Below are 19,964 nucleotides of genomic sequence, written 5' to 3' on the forward strand. Positions count from 1 at the left end.
TGCAAACTACTACAGTATCTTTGCTAAGAAAATCCCAAGGACAGTACAGTCCTCAGGGTTACAAAGAGCTAGACATCTGGATGTGACTGAACAACAGCGTGTTGCTGTTGTTGTTTTTATCTGCACATATGTCAAATTCAGCTGACTGAATCAGACTGTGTCCCCATCCACAGACCCATGAATTACCTGAGGTTGACCAGACATTATCACTCCCAGTCTCTATTTTGTAAATGTCCCAATACCTCCCCTCCAGAGATTCCCAGGCTTTCTCTTTGAACTTTGGCTATTCCCTCCCTAGATAAATCCTGTTCCCAGACCTCCTCCATGGTACCGCAGCACTTCTTGTGCTGCACCTTGAGCTGTGACTCACTTGTCCCAATTAAAGACCTCAATTTTGCTATATTGGTTGTTTTCCTTTGAATTCAGGTATGTGTGGAAAGAGAGAGAGAGAGATGATGCCGAAGAAGGAGGAAGAGGAGGAGGAGGAGAAGGAGAAGAAGAAAAGAAGAAGAAGAAGAAGAAGAAGAAGAAGAAGAAGAAGAAGAAGAAGGAGAAGGAGAAGGAGAAGAAGGAGGAGGAGGAGGAGAATTGAGGGTGTGTCAGTGTTCCTGCCTAGTAATCTAATAACATCAAAAGTGAATGAAGTGAAGCTTATTTAAGTGACTACAAAAGTTCTATTAATTATAGAGCAAAGGCAGCTGAGACAGTAAACTTTTCCTTAACCAGACAAGGAAAATTATATACAAAATCCTGATTAGACATCACTGATCCAGTAAATATATATGACAAAAAGGCAATTTAACCATGAGAATCAGAGCTACCAACAAGAACAAGAAAGAACTGAGCATCTTCCTTCCAGAAAGTATGAAGGTGATGAGAAATTCCCAGTAAAGAGTAAATAAATGGGTCGTGTTAATACTTTTGCCAAGATTAACCATGTAAACAAAATGTGAGTTGATCTTCCTAGTTATCAAAAGAGAAGGTAGAAGATGAATGCTTTTCAACTTTCTTGTTTATCATGGAAATTGTTGTTCTTTAAAAGAATACAAGTGCTTCAAAGTGAAAAGCAAAAAGAAATCTAAAGAGAAGGAAAAAAAATTCTTTCCTATGTCAAGAGATTGGATGGTGATAGCAGGGAACCAGAAACTTTGATGATACATAATAGATAGAGTGAGTACTCCATCAGCAGTTAGTAAAGTTGGGCCCTCCAAGGAGGAAACAGCTTGTTATATCCTAAGGAATTATACAGATCTACAAGTACCACTAGGAAAGTAATTATCCCACACTATTGACAAAGGACAAACAGATTTTGGCTTCCTGATAATGTGTGGAAGGTAATTAAGGACATTCTCTATCAGCTTGATACAAGCCACAACCAAGGGATTGTTGACTCATGGGGTGTATAACACGGACATAACAGAACCTCCCAAGTCTTGCCAAATCTGAATACTATTGCTCACTTCCTCTAATAACAACAAAAGGAGCCTAAATAGCATTTGTCCTGATCCTTCAGTTTATGGCATGTTTCTTCCCCTCCCTGCTAAAGCTATTTTGCATTCATTTTGAATATCACACACACACACATGCATATACATATGCAAATACATGCATATACATATATATATATGTCCTGTGAAAATGGATACCTTAATTTGCTTGAGCCCCAATTATCCAGGTAGCTGAGTAGGGCTGTATGAAAACTGGTTGTATTAGCTAAGACATAAATGGTTTGACACACTAACCATCCCTTGTGGTGACCAAGAATAAAATCATTTGGGCATGCAGAAAATCATCAACTCTAAAGACAATTAAGTACGTACCAACTGTGAAGCAGATTCTGAGCTATTTGGAGGTTTGTGGACCTACAAGAGACTTCCTAATTTTTGGTTATAGGACTCTTGGACACATCCTCTTCTATGGTTGATGGAGATATCCCCAATCTTGTTGTCTGGACCCTTAAATTGTGGATTGATTATCACCAAGAAAGCTGTCTTATTCGTGTATCAAAAGGACATATCTCAGATACCTGGAATTCCCCTTGTTTCCTGGATCCTCCCTCCTTTGGGGAATGGGGCTTCCTGCCTAGGATCTGCCCAAATTCCCACCTTTTCTGCTTCCTCACTTTAAAAAAGCATAAATTCCTCACTCTTTCCAACTGTCTTCAAACAAATCAAAACACTGACATTGTTCCAGTTTGCAAGCTTCCTCTCAGGCAATAAATGTATTTATAATCTACATAAACTATGGGAGGACAGGTCCCCACTTTTTGGACCTGGGGTTTCTTCCATGCTTTTAGCAGTTCACATTGGATTTTTCTCTAATAGTTCTTATTTGTATACATATTGTCTCCTTCAAGAGAATATGAACTTCTTGAGGATATGGACTGTTTCATTTCTGTCTTTGCATCCCTAGCACCTAAAACAATACCTATGTATTATATTTTTTTAAAAAAAGATATAGAATGCTACAAGATTTTCTCAAAGTGACTCACAATTACTCAAAAGAGATATCTAAAAATTTGCACAGAAAAAAACCAGAAGTCACTGAAAAGATTAACTTGATTCTGTATTTTTTATTGATCCTATATGCAGTGAATTGATTTTTTGCTGTAACTGCCAAAGGGATGGTTCTTTGTGAACTTAGTTCAGAAATTCAGCTGGTCTATAATGAGTTAAATTTAGAAATCTAGTTGTTGTTTTTCTAGTCACTGTTCTATTCCTGCCTCAAGGAAATCTGCTATCCTTGGAGAATACAAGTGGACACAAGGCAGTCTGGTCTAGTATCTTTTTTTTTTAAAGCAATGGGGTTAAGTAACTTGTTCAAGGTTACACAGCCAGTTATTTCTGGGTGTGGTGCTGAGTATCTGAGCCCAGATTTGATCCCCAGGTCATCCTGACACTGGAGCCGGTGCTCTTACTCGATGTGCTACCTGGCCGCCCCATCTAGTATCTTTTTTAATCACCGAGTTCTTCTTCAAGGATGTCTGGCTTGTTATCTAAAGAAATCTAACCCACTATCTTTTAATCTTGTAGGTGGACTCAAACAATGAATACTTCTTAGTCAATCATATTTCATGTGATTTTTTTTTCACTTTCAATCAACACATATAGACACAGAAACACACACACAACTTTGTAAGTTCTATTGACAAGAAAACTTGACATATAAAGAAATACTGTAGGCAGGGGCAAAACTAATTGAGAATACAAAGTTACTCATGAAATTTATCAGAAGATGAGAGAAGATTGTGAGAAATATTGCCTACTAAATCAGTGAGAAATAATGAGAGGAAAAGGGAGTCTATAAAAAGTTTGGAAAAGGACCTAAGAGTCAGATTTTCAAGAGAACATGTAAGGATAACCCTGGAAGGATAACAGACTAAAACATTGAAAGTTTTGTCAAGATTTCTGTAACAAACTTTTCTATCTTAATAAGTATAGAGCCATTACATTTGGACTAGATCTGACATCACAATCCTCATTGATATTAAATACTAGAAATAACCCTAAAGAAAATAAAAAGAAAAGAACTCAGGCTACTTTGGTACAGAGAAGTCTGTTCCAAAGATAACACAATTTTAGGGGCCTTAAAAGCACAATTTGTAAGTTTTCTCAAAGAGGGGGAAAAACTAAATGATTAGAATTATTAGTTTAAAAAAATGATTGAGATGGTATCTCTACTGGTCCATATACCTACTTTTTAATCTCTATGAAGACTTTGAGACATGAGTTTGCATATATATCAAAGATATCTTTTTTGAAGGAAAGCTCTGTATTCTCTTTGATGTTTTTTTTTCTTATTATTATTTAGCATGCTCTCTGATGAATTATGTTCTTATACCTAGGCTTTGCTTCTTTTTGATTAAGCTTTTTCACTTGCTTTTTAATTATACTTTCACTCATTTTCTGGCTCACTTCTTTCTATTGGTGAGCGGAACTCCACTACCCCTTCCCCCAAAGTTGGGCTGTAAGACTGTTTTGGTAGAGTTAACCAACATGGTTCTAAGCTCTGAGTAACCCTTGGAGAGAAAGTCCTGACTCTTGCTGAGTTTCAGTCCCCTTCGGTCCTTATTCAAAATAGCTCCCACTATTGACATCCTCCTTATTCCCTTCCTTCCTGCATTCTCCCACCCTTCCCAGGGCTAGTTCTAGTCAATATTTTGCTTCTTGTAGGGTGAAGAGAGTGGGTGAATTCATAGGCAGAGCTCCTTTAGTCTTGGGGCATACTTAACCCTAGGACTGAACTTCAATCAAAAGGTAGCTAAAATTCAACACTCAGCAGACTTCCTTTATAATCTTCCTTTCCTTCATATGACTGGGTAGAATTAACATTTAGTGGTTCTTGAAAGATGGAGAGTCGATGTTTGTGGAGAATCACTAAAACAGCAGGATATCTCTACAATAAGGTCCAGCCCACAAAGAAGCCTGCAAGTTGGGTTGTGTTCTTTATTCAGGTTCATATACTCTGTTGATGAGGGGACCTTGAATGAAGAGTTCCCTCTTACCTATTCAAGTTTTCTATTGTTAATTAATAAAAGATTACTTTCTTGAGGAGTCTCTCTTTTCCAAATTTACATATGGTTTCATCTAACATAAAATTCCTTTTTCTTTGGGGCAGCTAGGTGGCACAGTGAATAGAGCACCAGTCCTGGAGTCAGGAGGACCTGAGTTCAAATTTAACCTTAGACACTTGACACACTTACTAGCTGTGTGACCTTGGGCAAGTCACTTAATCCCAATTGCTTTGCCTCCCTTCCATCAAAAAAACTCCTTTTTCTGACATTTAGAGAGTCAAAAATGTTTGGACATAGTATCTCCCACTAATGATTTTTTTGAAATGTAGAAAAACATTAAGAAATACTCAGAACAGACAATACTGAAATGGCTACTATAATGGTGAGAGACTATCAATCATAATGTTGTTTGTTGAGCTTCATTCTCATCTTGAAGAGGGATTATGGCATCAGGAGTGATATCATAACTTGCAAGTGAATTGGATTTAAGTGAAGCAGGACTGTGTAAAGTCACTAGCCTCACTCTCATCTCTGGAGCCACCTGGGTCAGAGGGACTGGCCTTTTTAAGCGAAGGTCTTTCCCAAGTCTCAGTTTGACTGAGGCAACATCCATTCTTTAGAGTTTTCAGTGATCAAAATTTACATTCCTTTGGGCAGAGCACTCACTGGTAAGGGTATGAGGAAGGAGAATAGGGGAGGAGAGGAAAGGAGGAAATTAGTTCCAGGCATGACAGAGGGAATTAATAAAGATAGTAGACTGAGGCTCAGATTCCCAAACTTTATTGATTTTTTAACAGTACAATCTAATGTGTTAAAAAAAAAAAAAGTGATTTGAAACGACTACCACAATTAAGCCAAAAGACCATAAGAAAAGAAGGCAGTTTAGTTTTATAAAATGGTTGAGCAAAATCTGGAGCACCATAAGTGTGTCTTCTGATTGACCTGACATTACATCATTAAAATTCTGATTGGTAGTATGTTAATGAGGAAGTTAATGAATGTTAAAAATCACCTAAGCTCCCTTCCATTACTTCCTCACTGAAAAAATGGTAGTGATCCTCAAGTGATAGGATTAGTCTGAAGACAAGGGTGTAGTGTGATAGGGGCTTTCATTGAATCATCTTGAATTTGAGTCAAGTGGGTGGTCAGTGATATTACAAAGGTAGAAAAAGGTAAAGATTCAATTCAGGGGAATTGAGTCCTGAGTGGCTGTAATTACAAAAAAAAAAAAAAAGCTCTTGGCCTTTAGACATATTTCTCTGGAATGTAGATGAAAATTTGAATTATAAAGGTTAGTTAATATCATCTGCTTTACAGGGTTTGGGGAGGGGGAGAAAATAATATGATGCATATAGAGTGCTTTGAAAACATTAATATAATATATAAAGGTGAACCATTATTGTTAATGATGGAAATTTCCTCTATTATTATTAACAATAACAGTAATAAAGAAAATATAGTCTGTGGCATAAGGAATAGAAAGTTGGTCTGAGGCAGAAAATCCTACATTCAAGTCCTTCCTCTGCTATATACTGGCTGTGTACATCAACCTGCAGAAGTCACTCAACCTTACAGTATCCCAGGCAACCTATCTAAGACTACAAATTTCAGGGCAGGCACCTATCTGAATTGGTAGTATAAGTTGCCTGACTAGAAAGTCCATAAATCAATGAAGTTACATATCTGGTTTAGGAAAAAAACACCAAAATTCATTTTTGACATATTCATATTAAGTTGGATAAATTTGTAAGTAAAAGATGTAACATTATTTTGACAGCCTTAGAAAAAGATTACAGTTATCTCTTCCACATGACAACTTTCCCCATAGTGATTTTAATATATTGTGGGTAAGCATAAGAACTTGAATGGGAATTTGGGGGGAGTTTTGCAGAAACTGCAAATGATATTCAATGGCCAGCAGGCTACACAAAAAAAAGTTTAGAAACTGAGAAAAGCATAAATCATATTATGATATTGCATGAGATCAACCTATTTGATCTTTAATACCATGATAATTCAGACTTCTTCTTTGGTATCAAGTGAGGGCCAAAAGTTTTTCCATGGATTTTCCACATCATGGGGTTGCTGTACCCCAAACCCTCTTGATATGGAAGGGATAACTATACATGTGTTTTTGTAGAAAAACAAAGGCATATATGTTCATTAGCACATATATACACATCATTATAAATGTAAATAACTTCTCTTTCTCTACTGGTGATCCTGATTCACCAGAGAGAAAAATTTATATAACTTCTCATGACTATCATGGGGGAAATATCCCATTTGCACAACATATGAAATCATGCCAGGCCTCATAGGATTGCAAAAACCTCTTGTTATTTTTGCTGATGAATTCATTGGTGTGGGTCATTTTCCAGACTCTGAACTGGGCAATTATTAATATTATCAATTTATATGTTTTATTGTTGTTGCTATTTTTATTCTTCCAAAGTTGTTCCTGCAATGACTTTTGCATTATAGTGTGATGAAGAGTTTTGAGTGACAATATTTGACTTCTAACACTGACTTTCTATTTGTAAATCAAATGACATTGGGTATGTCATTTATAACTTTCTGAGGATATTGATTTATCTATTAATGTGACATCAAGTATATGAAATTATTTGAAAGCATTGAAGTGTTAAGTATATTATATAATAAATATGTATTTATGTCATATTTTCTAATCTCAAATTTAATGAAATATAAATATGTTCATTTGACTCAAATGCATTGATTTTATAATTTTATAGTATGCAGACCAAAACAATCAAGAATCTGATTCAACAAACTTTTATTAAATGCTTGCTATATTCAAGGAATTATGACAGGCACTGGGAATGCAAAGAATAAGTCCATGCCCTTAAGTAATTTGTATTCTAGAACTATCCTTTTATTTATTACCATTTAAATGATTAATATTTATGTATTCTCATTTTTTAATAGGGAAGCTATTTTTAAACAATATAGGTAATACTATAAATTAGAAGCTATAACAAGAAAATTAAGAAAAGTCTATGTTCAAGAGAAACACTAATTCCTTATAACTATGTAGCATTCTATTCCTAATAGAGTACTTAGCTTCAAAGAGGGAAAAACAGTGAAAAATATTTAGTCCTTCAATTCAACTGTAAAGCAAATTGGGTAAACAACACTTTGAAATAATAACACTTAATCTCACCTTTTCCAGTTTGGAAAGAGCAAGAGAGTAACAGTCTTTGGCCCGGAATTGCATAAATCTCATGTTGGCTGGGTGAGTGAGTTCTGTGATAATACTTAGACTTGAGAACAACCTGAATTTTAAAGAAATATCACAGTTATACTTATAGCAATCATAATTCAGCATTAGCACATTTTGAATGGTGTCATTTAAAAAGTATATATATAAAATTATGTGATTCCTAGCTTAGGGCATTAAAAAACAAAAACAAAAATCTCCACTGTGATAATCATAAGGAATTCTTTGTGAAATTCTTCATATGTATTGTGAGGAGAACAAATGCTGCATTTTTCTAAAGAGACAATCCAACATTTTAGCACAATAAGGAAACTATGTTTAGTAATTGGACTTTTATTAGACTTTTTCTCTAAATTCACAGAATAGTAAAGTGAGAGAAACTTGTAAGGCTGATTTAAGAAGTTTCTAGGTGATTATAAGTAGTTGAAGAATATGTTTCTCATGATGAAAAGTATTAAAATGGAAATTTACAGCATGAGTATACTGATTAACATAATTTGCATATAATGGGCTTCTTAGCTAAGATTTCTGATGTCCTACAGCTTTCTTTCTGAGGCAGCATGTAATTTTCTATGCAAAATCTTGTCATAACACACTCAAGTAGGAAAAGCCATATAAGCCCCTTCTATCTAAATCTATACTTGAATCTAAATCATAAATCTATGATCCTTTAAACCTCAATTTCCAAGTATTCTCTTCATATGCATTGTTGCTTCAATCAGCCATCTTATGTAAAAATAGTTTTGATTCATTAAGGGTTTACAATAGTAATTGCAATAGCAAATAGTAAATAATAATACGTTTTATTTGAAAAAAATATTATTAATATAATGTTTAAGTTAAAAACATTTATTACCTACATTTATATTCCACATAAAATATATAGTCCATATACACATTCCCTATACATATAATAAAACATATAAATTCCTGGGGAAAACTATTTAAATTCTATTCATTTACATTAACCTATCATCCCCCTAATCCCAACCTTTTCTACTCAGTGGAAGAATAGTATTAAAGTTCTCTAAAAATAAATTTACAACACTGTGTTCTACCCTACCAATGGCTTTGAGGGACAGAAGGTATTCAACTGCCTTGGTTACTTTATATATAAACCTTCAAGTGGGCAAGCACAAGACCTGAAAGGTTACCATTTATAAGACAGTGATCATCAAGAAGAATGTCATGCAGAAGAAGGACATCAAATATAAATAGGAAGGTGAATAACAGAGGTTCTGAACTGAATGGTTTTAAGGCTATTCTAGTTGAAATGGGCTGGCAGTCATAAATAGAATCCCCTTCCAAAGGCTTATGCAAGTAGCTATGGAACTGCGGCTTTGTCCTTGGGAAATGCCTTTGAGACATGCATGGTGAAGAAACTTCACAGATACTGTTTTAGAAATTCTCTACTACTGTAGCTTGCAGATATTACAGTATGCCCCATCTCAGTGAATTTCCTGACCTCAGAATATCCTTGGAACTTTAGACCCTTCAGCAAAGACTATCAAGTACATATAATTTGGACTGGGTTGACCTCAAGAGTAGTCACACATAAATAATGCTTTGTCTAGAAAATCTATTTAAGTGACAAACCCCAACAAGGGGGCAGGTCTTTTCACTTTACCAGGAATCCTGATTTGTGTACCTCAGACCCCCAGCAAAAGACCTCACATCCTTGGGATTCAGGACATGCCAATGGAAGGAAGACTATTGAGCACTCACTGCTACTTAAGGCCATTATAAAACTGCTAACTTCTTTCTGGGTATCCATCAATAACAAATATGCAAGCAAACCAATTGTGAACATGCTATATGTGCCAGGGTACAGAAATACTTTGAACCCAGCAGCCTGTGCAAATACAACTACAACTCCATGATAACTCACATTGATAACATAAATACAAAACACTTTTCTCATAAGAACTTTGAGCTGAGGTAGACAGTGTCAAACATTATACCCATTTAAGAGATGAGGGAGGGGCGGCCAGGTAGTTCAGTGAGTAAGAGCACCGGCTCCAGTGTCGGGATGACCTGGAGATCGAATCCCGGGCTCAGATACTCAGCACTACACCCAGAAATGGCTGGCCGTGTAACCTTGAGCAAATTACTTAACCCCGATTGCTTAAAAAAAAAGAGAGAGAGAGATGAGGGAAGTGAGACTCAAATAAATGGTTTTCCCATAGTTGCAAAAAATTAGATTTAGTTATCGATTTCAAGTCTAGTGTTTTTTCTACTACACCATGTTGCTGCTGCCATATTATGCCACAACTACCAAAAGTCAATCTATATTTCCATTCCATTTTTATAGTAGGGAAGGTTTTTTGTTTGTTTTGAATGATATTGGATTTCTGTTATGGAAGATGAAAGGGGATGTTAAAGACAGAAGAAATAATGCTTAAAAAGATTATATTAATACAAGTAATTACTGAATACCTACTATATGTTCAAACTTCTGTCTAATAGGAATGATTTACTGTGACCCTATTTTATCCTAATAAATGTCAAATTGTTTAGTGTGATTCCATAGGGTAAGTGATTATTAGTGATATACTTATCTGTTAATATATTTAGTCAATCTTGTCAATTAATATTACTATAGGAATCACATATATTAATACATATTTTACATATATTATACTTAAGGATAATTAGATAAGATAGATTCTTTCTTATAATGGGCCCCAAACTTTAAATAATATGATAGAAGTCCAATAGCTTGTTAAGTTATAAATCACTGTTCACTGACCTGTTATATAGTTCACTTGCATTAACATTACACCTAACCACAAGAATGCTGACTAGAGCACCTCCACTCTTTTGAATGATGAGTATGTGACTAAGCCCAGTGTGGGAAGAATGTCTTGGCATGATATTGAAAGTTCCCCAACTGATTTTTGCGTCTCAAGACCACCTTCTCTTGCTCAACATGAGAAGGGGTCCATATTATGACTATTTAGAGGAGATGATACCTATCTTGCCCAACCTGTGACCAGCTATGCTGATGCATCATTTCTGACCCTCCTGGAGGGTCAAAATAAAGGTTTATCATCTTATGAGACTGTATTTTACTTTGCCTCTTCTTGTGCCTGGGTACTATAAAAAAGTACTATAAAACTAAGTACTATAAAAGTACTATAAAACTAAGGCCCTAGAGAAAGGGAACATCTCAGACCATGAGGAAAATCTGAAGCCCACTTCATCAGACAGGACCATAAACCTTTCATAAAGTATTATTAGCTCAGAGCTCTGCCTCAGTTTCTTTTATTGTAGAACTGGACAATTTTAAACACCACAACTATAAGGATATGATAGCATTATTTTGGGAAAAAAACTAGTCATTCATATATCAAATGTTTTTTAGCAAAAGAGAAGAAAAATGGCAGTATATATCCATAAGTAATAGATATGTAGATGGAGGGAAAGAGGGATGGAGGGAAAGAGGAAGAGAGGAAGAGAGAGAGAAAGAGAGAGAGAGATGAAGAGGGGGGGGGCAGGAAGATGGAGAGAGAAATTTTTGGTGAATTAGAGGACAGGATAATCCAATGAAGTCTGAGTTGATCATGGAGAAATATAGAGTGCAGACAAGGCAGTAATTTTGTCAGGTTTGTATAAACTGAGAAGAAAGAACATTTTAGGCATTCATCAAGATCACCTCATGAAGGGAGACTTAGAGTACATGGATTAGTGAAGCAGAATATAAAAGAGAGATAAATATACTGAGTAGTATTATCAGATTATTTGTAGACTTTATACTCAGAAGATACAAAACTTAACTCTTTGCCCCTATGTTTAGGAAAGTCATTTAAAAGTTTAGAGACTAGGTAAATGAGAGGATTTATTATTACCTAATCTGATTAACAAGGCTTTGTGTAGAATATATATATATATATATATATATATATATATATATATATATTTACTGAAAATGTAAATACATTTTTATTCAATTTTAGCAAGAATGAAATTTGAGTTCCAGGCCACTGCCACAGGATGCAGGGACCCCAAACAAACCAGAATTCACAAAGCATTACTAAAAAAGCATTAGCTTTTATACCATTCACTACAATTAACCCTAAATGGATATGACCTGAACTTTAAAGACCATACCTGTTTAAAAAAAATAGAAGAAAACTGGATTATCTATCTTCCAAAGCTATAACTAAAAGATGAATTTTCAGGCAAACAAGTGATGGAGAGATGATGAAATATAAAATACATAATTTCAATGATAAGAAAGTGAAAAGCCTTTTTATGAGCAAAAATAACTGTAACTAGATTAAGAAAGGAAACGATTGCCTGGGGAAGATATCTGTATCAAATATTTCTGATAACTATAACATCTAAAATATAAAAACAATTATAAATACGTGAGACCAAAATCCATTCCCTGATAGATAAATAAAAAAATATGAACAATTAGTTCCCAAATGAATGATTAAAAATTAATACCAAGCATAGGAAGGAACACTCCAAAACATTAACAATAAAAGAAATACAAATTAAAACAAAATTGAAGTTTTACCTCATTCTGAACAAGTTGTTAAAAATAATGAAAGATGAGATTAGTCAATGTAGAAGTGATTATACAAAGACAAGCATCTTAATTCATCAGTTGTAGAGCTATAAATTGGTCCAACTATGCTAAAAATAATTTAGAATTATTCTAAGAGACTGACTAAAATGTCTATACCCTTTGACCCAGAGATTCCACTGCTAGGTATATGCCCCAAGAAATGACCTCCGTACACCACAATACATATAATAGCATTTCACCACTAGAAAAAAAAGAGGAGGTGCTCATTGATTAGGTAACTGATAAATAAATTGCAGTATATGAAGGTAATCAAACCTTAATGTTGTAAGAAACAATATAATGAATGGAGATATGTGAAAAACATATGTAAACAGATATGAAGTAAGTATTGGAATCATGACAAGGATATAACAATGGAAATAGAAATAATAACCACACAATAACTTAAATTTCACCATATTGGCCTTGAAGAATAGAGATGAGAAGAAGACACCTACCCCCGGCTCTCTAAGGAAGTAGTGATCCAGTGATGTAGAATACTTAATAGAATATCCTAGATTGTTTTTGCTGAATTTCCCCCACTCCATCCACCCACCCACCTCATTTTCTTTTCCTTTGCTACTTCTGGTAAACTGTAGTGAAGGAAGAAAAAGAAGGCATATTTGGAGAAGAGGGTAGGACTTGAAGGCAAACAAGTTACACCAGATCTATAACCATTTCTCTGACTGAATCAAACATTCAAAAGACATTTACTAAGCTCTTTCTTTGCATTATTCATTAATAAATGTTGTTTGTTTGTTCACTTGAATAATCATAGGGAAAGGGAAAGTTAGGTGGGACAGTGGATAGAATTCCTGGCCTAGAGTCAGGAAGACTTAAATTCCTGATTTCAAATCTGGCCTCTGAACCTTACTAGCCACATGACCCTAGGCAAGTAATTTAACCCTGTTTGCCTCCATTTCCTTATCTGTAAAATGGGCAAGAGAAGGAAATGGCAAGCTACTTTATTATCTTCACCAGGAAAACACCAAATGGGATCAGGAAGTGTCAGACATGACTAGAAATGACCAAACAAGGTTGTCAGGAATAGATATTCAGAGGCATATTTTTGTTTAATTTTCTACTGTCTCCTTTAGCAAGGAGAAGTAAGAGGAAAATGCAGAAGTAACAGTGGTAACAATTTTGACAGAAGAGTATTTCCATCAACTGGAAAATCTCCCTATTCCCTGAAGGGCTCATGATCCCAGGCAGCCAAAGTGCAGGAAGAGGATATCATTAACCCAGAAAAGTTAAAAAAAATAGTAATCCTTGCCCTCAAGGATCATGTATTCTAATTGAGGAGACAACATGTAAATACTTAGGTATATATACATGCCTTCATATACACATGTATAATAAATAGGTACATAAACTATATATATGTATGTACACACACATACATATATGTATGGAGAGAGAGAATATATGGAAGGAAATCTTGGAGGAAAGTCAATAATAATTCAGATATGAGGGAAGTGGGAATGGCTTCCTGCAAAGGATGGAATTTGAGAGAAGACTTGAAGAAAGTCAAGGGAACTAAGAGATGGAGAGGGAGAGGGATAGCATTCCAGGAACAGGGAACAGCCAGTACAAAGACAAAAAGTCAAAACATGGTTTTTTCGTGTGAAAGGAACCCTAAAAAGATCAACAGAGCTAGTTCATAGAGTATGTTGAAGGGAATAGTTTAAAAGCACAGAAAGGAAGGAACAGAACAAGTTACAATGAACTTATTTTTTATTTTATTTTTAATATTCATTTTTTTAAATTGAGTTTCAAATTCTCTCCCTTACTCCTATCCTTCTTCCCACACCCACCACAAAGGCAAAGAGTAAATTACACACACACACACACACACACACACACACACACACACACACTCACACACACATATATAAACACAAAACATATTTCCATATTAGCCATGTTGCAAAATAAAAAGAGAAAAAATGAAAAACATAAGCTTCAATCTGCACTCAGATTTTTTGATGTAGTGAACTGTAGCACACAAATGCTGTCCATAGGGTTTTCTTAAGCAAAGATGCCAGAGTGGCTTGCCATTGTGCTCTTCAGTGGATTAAGGCAAACAGAGATAAAGTCACTTCTGTCTCTTTGAAGCTGGATAATATTTTTTCATCATGGGTCTTTTGGCATTGTCATGGATCATTGTATTGATCAGAGTAGCTAAGTCCTTCACAGTTGAGATGAAAAATTTTAAATGCATTGAGGTGCAAGAATAGATACAGCACTGGACCTCAGATCAGCAAGACCTTAATTCCAATCTGTCCTCAAAAACTTATTAGCTATGTGACCTCCTGGGCAAGTCACTGGTCAAGAGAGACAGTGTGATGTGGGATTATAGCTTAGTAGAGTAACGAGGGTTGGAAATATAGAACTTGGCTTCATCAGCATTGAAATGATAGTTTAATCTACTGTAATTGAAAAGCTCACCAAATAAGATAATGTAGGGGAAAATAGTATCTATGTCGCTTGGCTTTTCAATTTAACCTCTCAGTACTTCAGGTCAGCAGTGCCAAACACAAATAGAAACAGATCCCTACAGCCTGTATGTTGACTTTGAAAAATGCAAATTAACATTACCTATGTTTGATTATATTTTATTTTATTAATTATTTTCCAATTATATTTTAATCTGGTTCTAGCTGTACTAGGAGTCTTACAAGTCACTTGTTACCAATGGGATGGGACTTTGACGCTTCTTTCTGCTCAGGAAACTTTTTTTTTTTTATGCAATTGGGGTTAAGTAACTTGCTCAAGGTTACACGGCCAGTTATTTCTAGGTGTGGTGCTGAGTATCTGAGCCCGGATTTGATCCCCAGGTCACCCCTGGAGCCAGTGCTCTTACTCACTGAGCCACTTGGCCGCCCCTAGGAAACTCTTTAAGATTGTAAGTTACAGAGCAGGTATGAAACTACATTGGAAGTAGGAGTTTCTCACTGGAAATGCCAATGAAATTACAAACCTGATCCCCTCCAAAAATGTACAAAACATTTTGCTAAGTGTTGCAGTAAACAAGGAAGCAGCAAGTTGACTCCATGGCTACAGCACTGGACCTGGAGTCAGGTAGATGACATCAAATCCAACCTTAGACACTGAGTGTGTGTGACCCTGGGCAAGTCACTTGATCTCTGTTTGCCTTAATCCATTGGAGAACAAAATGGCAAGCCACTCTAGCATCTTTTCTTAAGAAAACCCCATAAACAGGGGGCAGCTAGGTGCCACAGTGAATAGAGCACTGGCCCTGGAGTCAGGAAGACCTGAGTTCAAATCTGGCCACAGACACTTAACACACACACACACACACACACACACACACACACAAAACCTAGCCGTGTGACCAGTCACTTACCCCAACCGCCCCCCCAAAAAAAAAAAAAAAAAGAAAACCCCATGGACAGCACTGGTGTGCTATGGTCCACTATGTCACAAAGATCTGGACACAACTGAACAGCAACCACAACAAAAAGACAGACACAGAGACTTACAGTTAAACCAGTAAAAATAATAATCAAGTTTCTATTCTATAAATCTTGGCTAATACAGTCATTAATAAATTTTAATCTCTGCATTAGGAGTGGTTTGATAACTCTGTCTGGTTATCTTTCCCTTATCCAGCTAGTCAATATCCATTTCAAAGAACACTAGACATGTAATTAGGTAACCTGTGTTCCAATCTCAACTCTACTACTCACTAAGCAAGTTATTAATCTGTAAAATTAAAGAGCTACACTAGATTATATCTAACAGCCATTCCAGTTCTAATTTGTAAAATCCATTCTGTAATCTGTGGATTATAAATCTGCAGTAGTTTATACATTTGTAGGAAAGTGACTTAAAAGGAAATTATTCCCTGCTGAAAGTATTGCAAAATTTAACGTTAATTTTGTTTTTAACTAAAATCAATAGTTCAACTTCTGGAAGCCAAAATGGTAAAGTAAGCCACAAATCACTGCCCCTCTCCCATATTCACTTTGGAACAACCATAAAGTAGCATCCTAGAACAAATTCTGAAACAGCAAAATCAAAGCAAAAACAGGGTGGAGCAATCTTTTACTCTTGGAGACTTGGAGGAAAAGCAAAAATGGTCCATCTCACTCCAGTAAAAGGGAAACACATTCCATGACACAGAATGTCCCAGCAAGTCAGCATCAAGCCCCACCTTAACAAACCAGTGGGAGATACTGAACCCCACGGTAGTGAAGCCAACAAAGGCCAATACGAGGACCCCCATGTGCCTTAGCACAGTGTAAGGGGAACTGGCAGACTCAAGCTCAGAGAATCACCATGTGCTTCAGGGAAGCCCAGGGCAAACAAATATCCTCTCATGGCCAGACCTCCACTTACTTCAGCAGAGCCCAGGGCAGGCAGGCATCTACCAGGGGTCAGACCTCCATGTGCTTCATTGTAGCCTTGAGGAAATGCAGAAAAATCACACCTGGCCTCAGCATCTACAAGACACCACCAGTAGGACCCCAGCTCAGCACCAGGTAAGCTGTCAGACCTCTACAGCCTCCAGCTGCCAGCACCTGAAGCCCCAGCAAACAAAGCCAATGACCAGGCCCCTGTTAACCCCCTCCACCCCAGCACAAGAAGGTTAGGACAACTCCAGGAGAGAAGCTCAACTTTAAAAGTCAAAAAACAGGCAAACATCATGAACAAGAAACAGAAAAGAACATTGATCACAGAGAGTTCCTACAGTAACAGGGACGATGAAAACACAAACTCAAAAGAGTACAACATTGTCAAAATACTTACATCTGAAACCTTAAAGGGGAACATGAATTGGTCTCAAGTCAAAAAAATCTTCTTGGAAGAGCTCAAGAAGGATTTTAAAAGTGAAACAAGAGTAGTAGAAGAAAAGTTGGGAATGGAAATGAGAGGTATACAGAGAGTCAACAGATTAGAAAAGGAAGGGCAAAAGTTGACTGAAGGAAAAACTCCTTAAAAAAGTAGAACTGGCAAAATGGAAAAGGAAGAGCAAAAGATAACTGAAGAAAATAATTCCTTAAAAATTAGAATGGGGCATGTGGAAGCTAATGACTATATGAGACATTAAGAATCAGTCAAACAAAGTCAAAAGAATGAAAAAATAGAAGAAAATGTAAAATACCTCCTTGGAAAAACAAGATATTAATAGAAATAATTTTAAAAATATTGGACTACCTGAAAGCATAATAAAAAAAAAGAGCCTGGAGAGCATCTTTCAAGAAATTATCATAGAAAACTTCCCTGATATTCTATTATCAGAGGGCAAAATAGACATTGAAAGAATCCACCCATTACCAGTCCTGAAAGATATCTCAAAATGAAAATGCCAATGAATATTGTAGCCAAATTCCAGAATTATCAGGTCAAGCAGAAAATACTGCAAGCAGCCAGAAAGAAACAATTTAAATATCGTGCAACAACAGTCAGGATTATTCAAGATAGTTTTATATCAAAAGATTGAAAAGCTTGGAATATTATATTCTGCAAGGCAAAGGAATTTGGATTACATCAAAGAATCAACTACCCAGAAGTATTGAGCATAATCTTTCAGGGTAAAAGATAGACATATAATGAAATAAGGGACTTTCAATCATTCCTGATGGAAAAAAAAACAGAGCTGAACAGAAAATTCAGTCTTCAAATATAAGACTCAAGAAAAGCATAAAAAGGTAAATAGGAAAGAAAAAGAAAAATGTTATTCAATAAGGTCAAACTGTTTAAATCCATACACAGGAAGACAATAATTGTTACTTTTGAGAATTGTATCTTTATTACTGAATTTAGAAGGGGTATATATAGACATAGGATGTGGGTATAACTACTTTGATGTGATGATAAAAATATTTAATTGGGTAAAAAAAAAAGGATTGTACTGGGAGAAGAGGAAAGGGAAAGACAAAATAGGGTAAATTCCATCACATAAAGAGGGGCAGAGATTGATTACAGTAGAAGGGAAGAAGGGAGGTGAGAAAACATTGTTTGAAACTTATTCTAATTGAATTTGGCTCTAAGATGGAATAATATAAACATTCAGTTGGTTATAGAAATCTATCTTAATATGTAGGGAAGCAGGAGGAGAAAGAGGACAAAAAAGGGAAGGATAGAAGGCAAGGCAGAAGGGAGGGAAGAAAAAGTAGGAGAAAGGAGAAAGAAAAGGGAGGGTGACTGAAAGAATGGAAGGCAGATAAAAGGGAGACAGTTGTCAGAAGCAAAACAGTAGAAAGAAAGGAAAAGATGAAAGAAGAGAGAAAAGAATAAATGGGGAGAAATAGGATGCAAAGAAAGATGCAGTTAGGAATCAGACTGTGAGTGGGAATGGGAAGAACTTTCCCATAAAATGAAAGTAGATAGCAGAGAGGATATGCAGAGAGTAAAACTAAAAGTTTGGGGCAGAATATATTATGTTTCAGCTGAAGTGAAAAAAAATAAGCAGGGGCAGCAATCCTGATCTCAGGATTAGATCATAGATATAATTAAAAGATATAAGGAAGGAAACTACATCTTGCTAAAAGGTAACATAGACAATGAAGTAATATCAATACTAAACTTACATGCACCAAGTGGTACAGCATCCCATTTCTTAGAGAAGTTAAGGAAGTTACAGGAAGAAACAGACAGCAAAACTATACTAGTGGAGGTCCTTAACCTCCTCCTCTCAGAACTAGATAAATCTAACGACAAAATAAAAAGAAAGAAGTTAATGAGTTGAATACAATTTTAGAAAGTTTAGATACGGTAGACTTTTAGAGAAAACTTAATGGGTATAGAAAGGAATATACCTTTTTTCTCAGTGGTACATGGCACCTACACAAAAAGTGACCTATTCTAGAAATTTAAAATCTCACAATCCAATGCAGAAAGGCAGAAATATTAAATGCATCCTTTTCAGATCATGATACAATAAAAATTACATGTAATAAAAGGACATAGAAAGAGACTAAAAATTAATTGGAAACTAAATAACTAATCCTAAAGAATGATTAGGTCAAACATCAAATCATAAAAAGAGTCAATAACTTCACTCAAGAGAATAACAATAATGAGACAACATACCAACATTTATGGAATTCAGTCAAAGCAGTTCTTAGGGAAATCTTTATATCTCTAAATGCTTACATGAATAAAATAGAGAAAGAAGAGATCAGAGAATTGGACCTCCAACAAAAAAGCTAGAAAAAGAACAAAGTAAAAATCCCCAATTAAAAACCAAATTTGAAATCCTGAAACATCAGAGATGAATAAAATTGAAATTAAAAGAACTATTGAAGTAATAAAACTAAGAGCTGGTTTTATAGGGAAAAACAGATAAACCTTTGAAAGAAGAAAACCAAATTACTAGCATCAAAAATGAAAAGGGTTAATTCACCACCAATAAAGAGGAAATTAAAACCATAATTAGAAGCTCTTTTGCCCAACTATTTTCCAATAAATCTGACAATCAAGTGAAATGGATGAATATTTACAAAAATACATACTGCCCAGATTAATAGAAGAGGAAATAAAATACTTAAATAACCTATTTCAGAAAAAAAATTGAACAAGCCATCAATGAACTCCCTAAGAAAAAATCACCAAGACCAGAGAGATTTACAAGTGAATTCTACCAAATATTTAAAGAACAATTAATT

General features: G+C 35.4%; 1 protein-coding gene across 1 annotated transcript in view; it reads right to left on the reverse strand.

Annotated features, from left to right (window-relative positions):
* KCNT2 (potassium sodium-activated channel subfamily T member 2) overlaps positions 1-19,964 on the reverse strand; it is a 550,024-nt gene that overhangs the window by 56,141 nt on the left and 473,919 nt on the right. The window contains exon 22 of the mRNA XM_069074469.1: positions 7,698-7,809. Coding sequence (XP_068930570.1) covers positions 7,698-7,809 — 112 coding nt within the window. The remainder of the gene's footprint in view (positions 1-7,697; positions 7,810-19,964) is intronic.

The sequence above is a fragment of the Petaurus breviceps genome, unplaced genomic scaffold (genome assembly GCF_028583685.1).
Source record: "Petaurus breviceps papuanus isolate PSGF00001 unplaced genomic scaffold, PetGlider_PUasm1.0 90895, whole genome shotgun sequence".
NCBI lineage: Eukaryota > Metazoa > Chordata > Mammalia > Diprotodontia > Petauridae > Petaurus > Petaurus breviceps.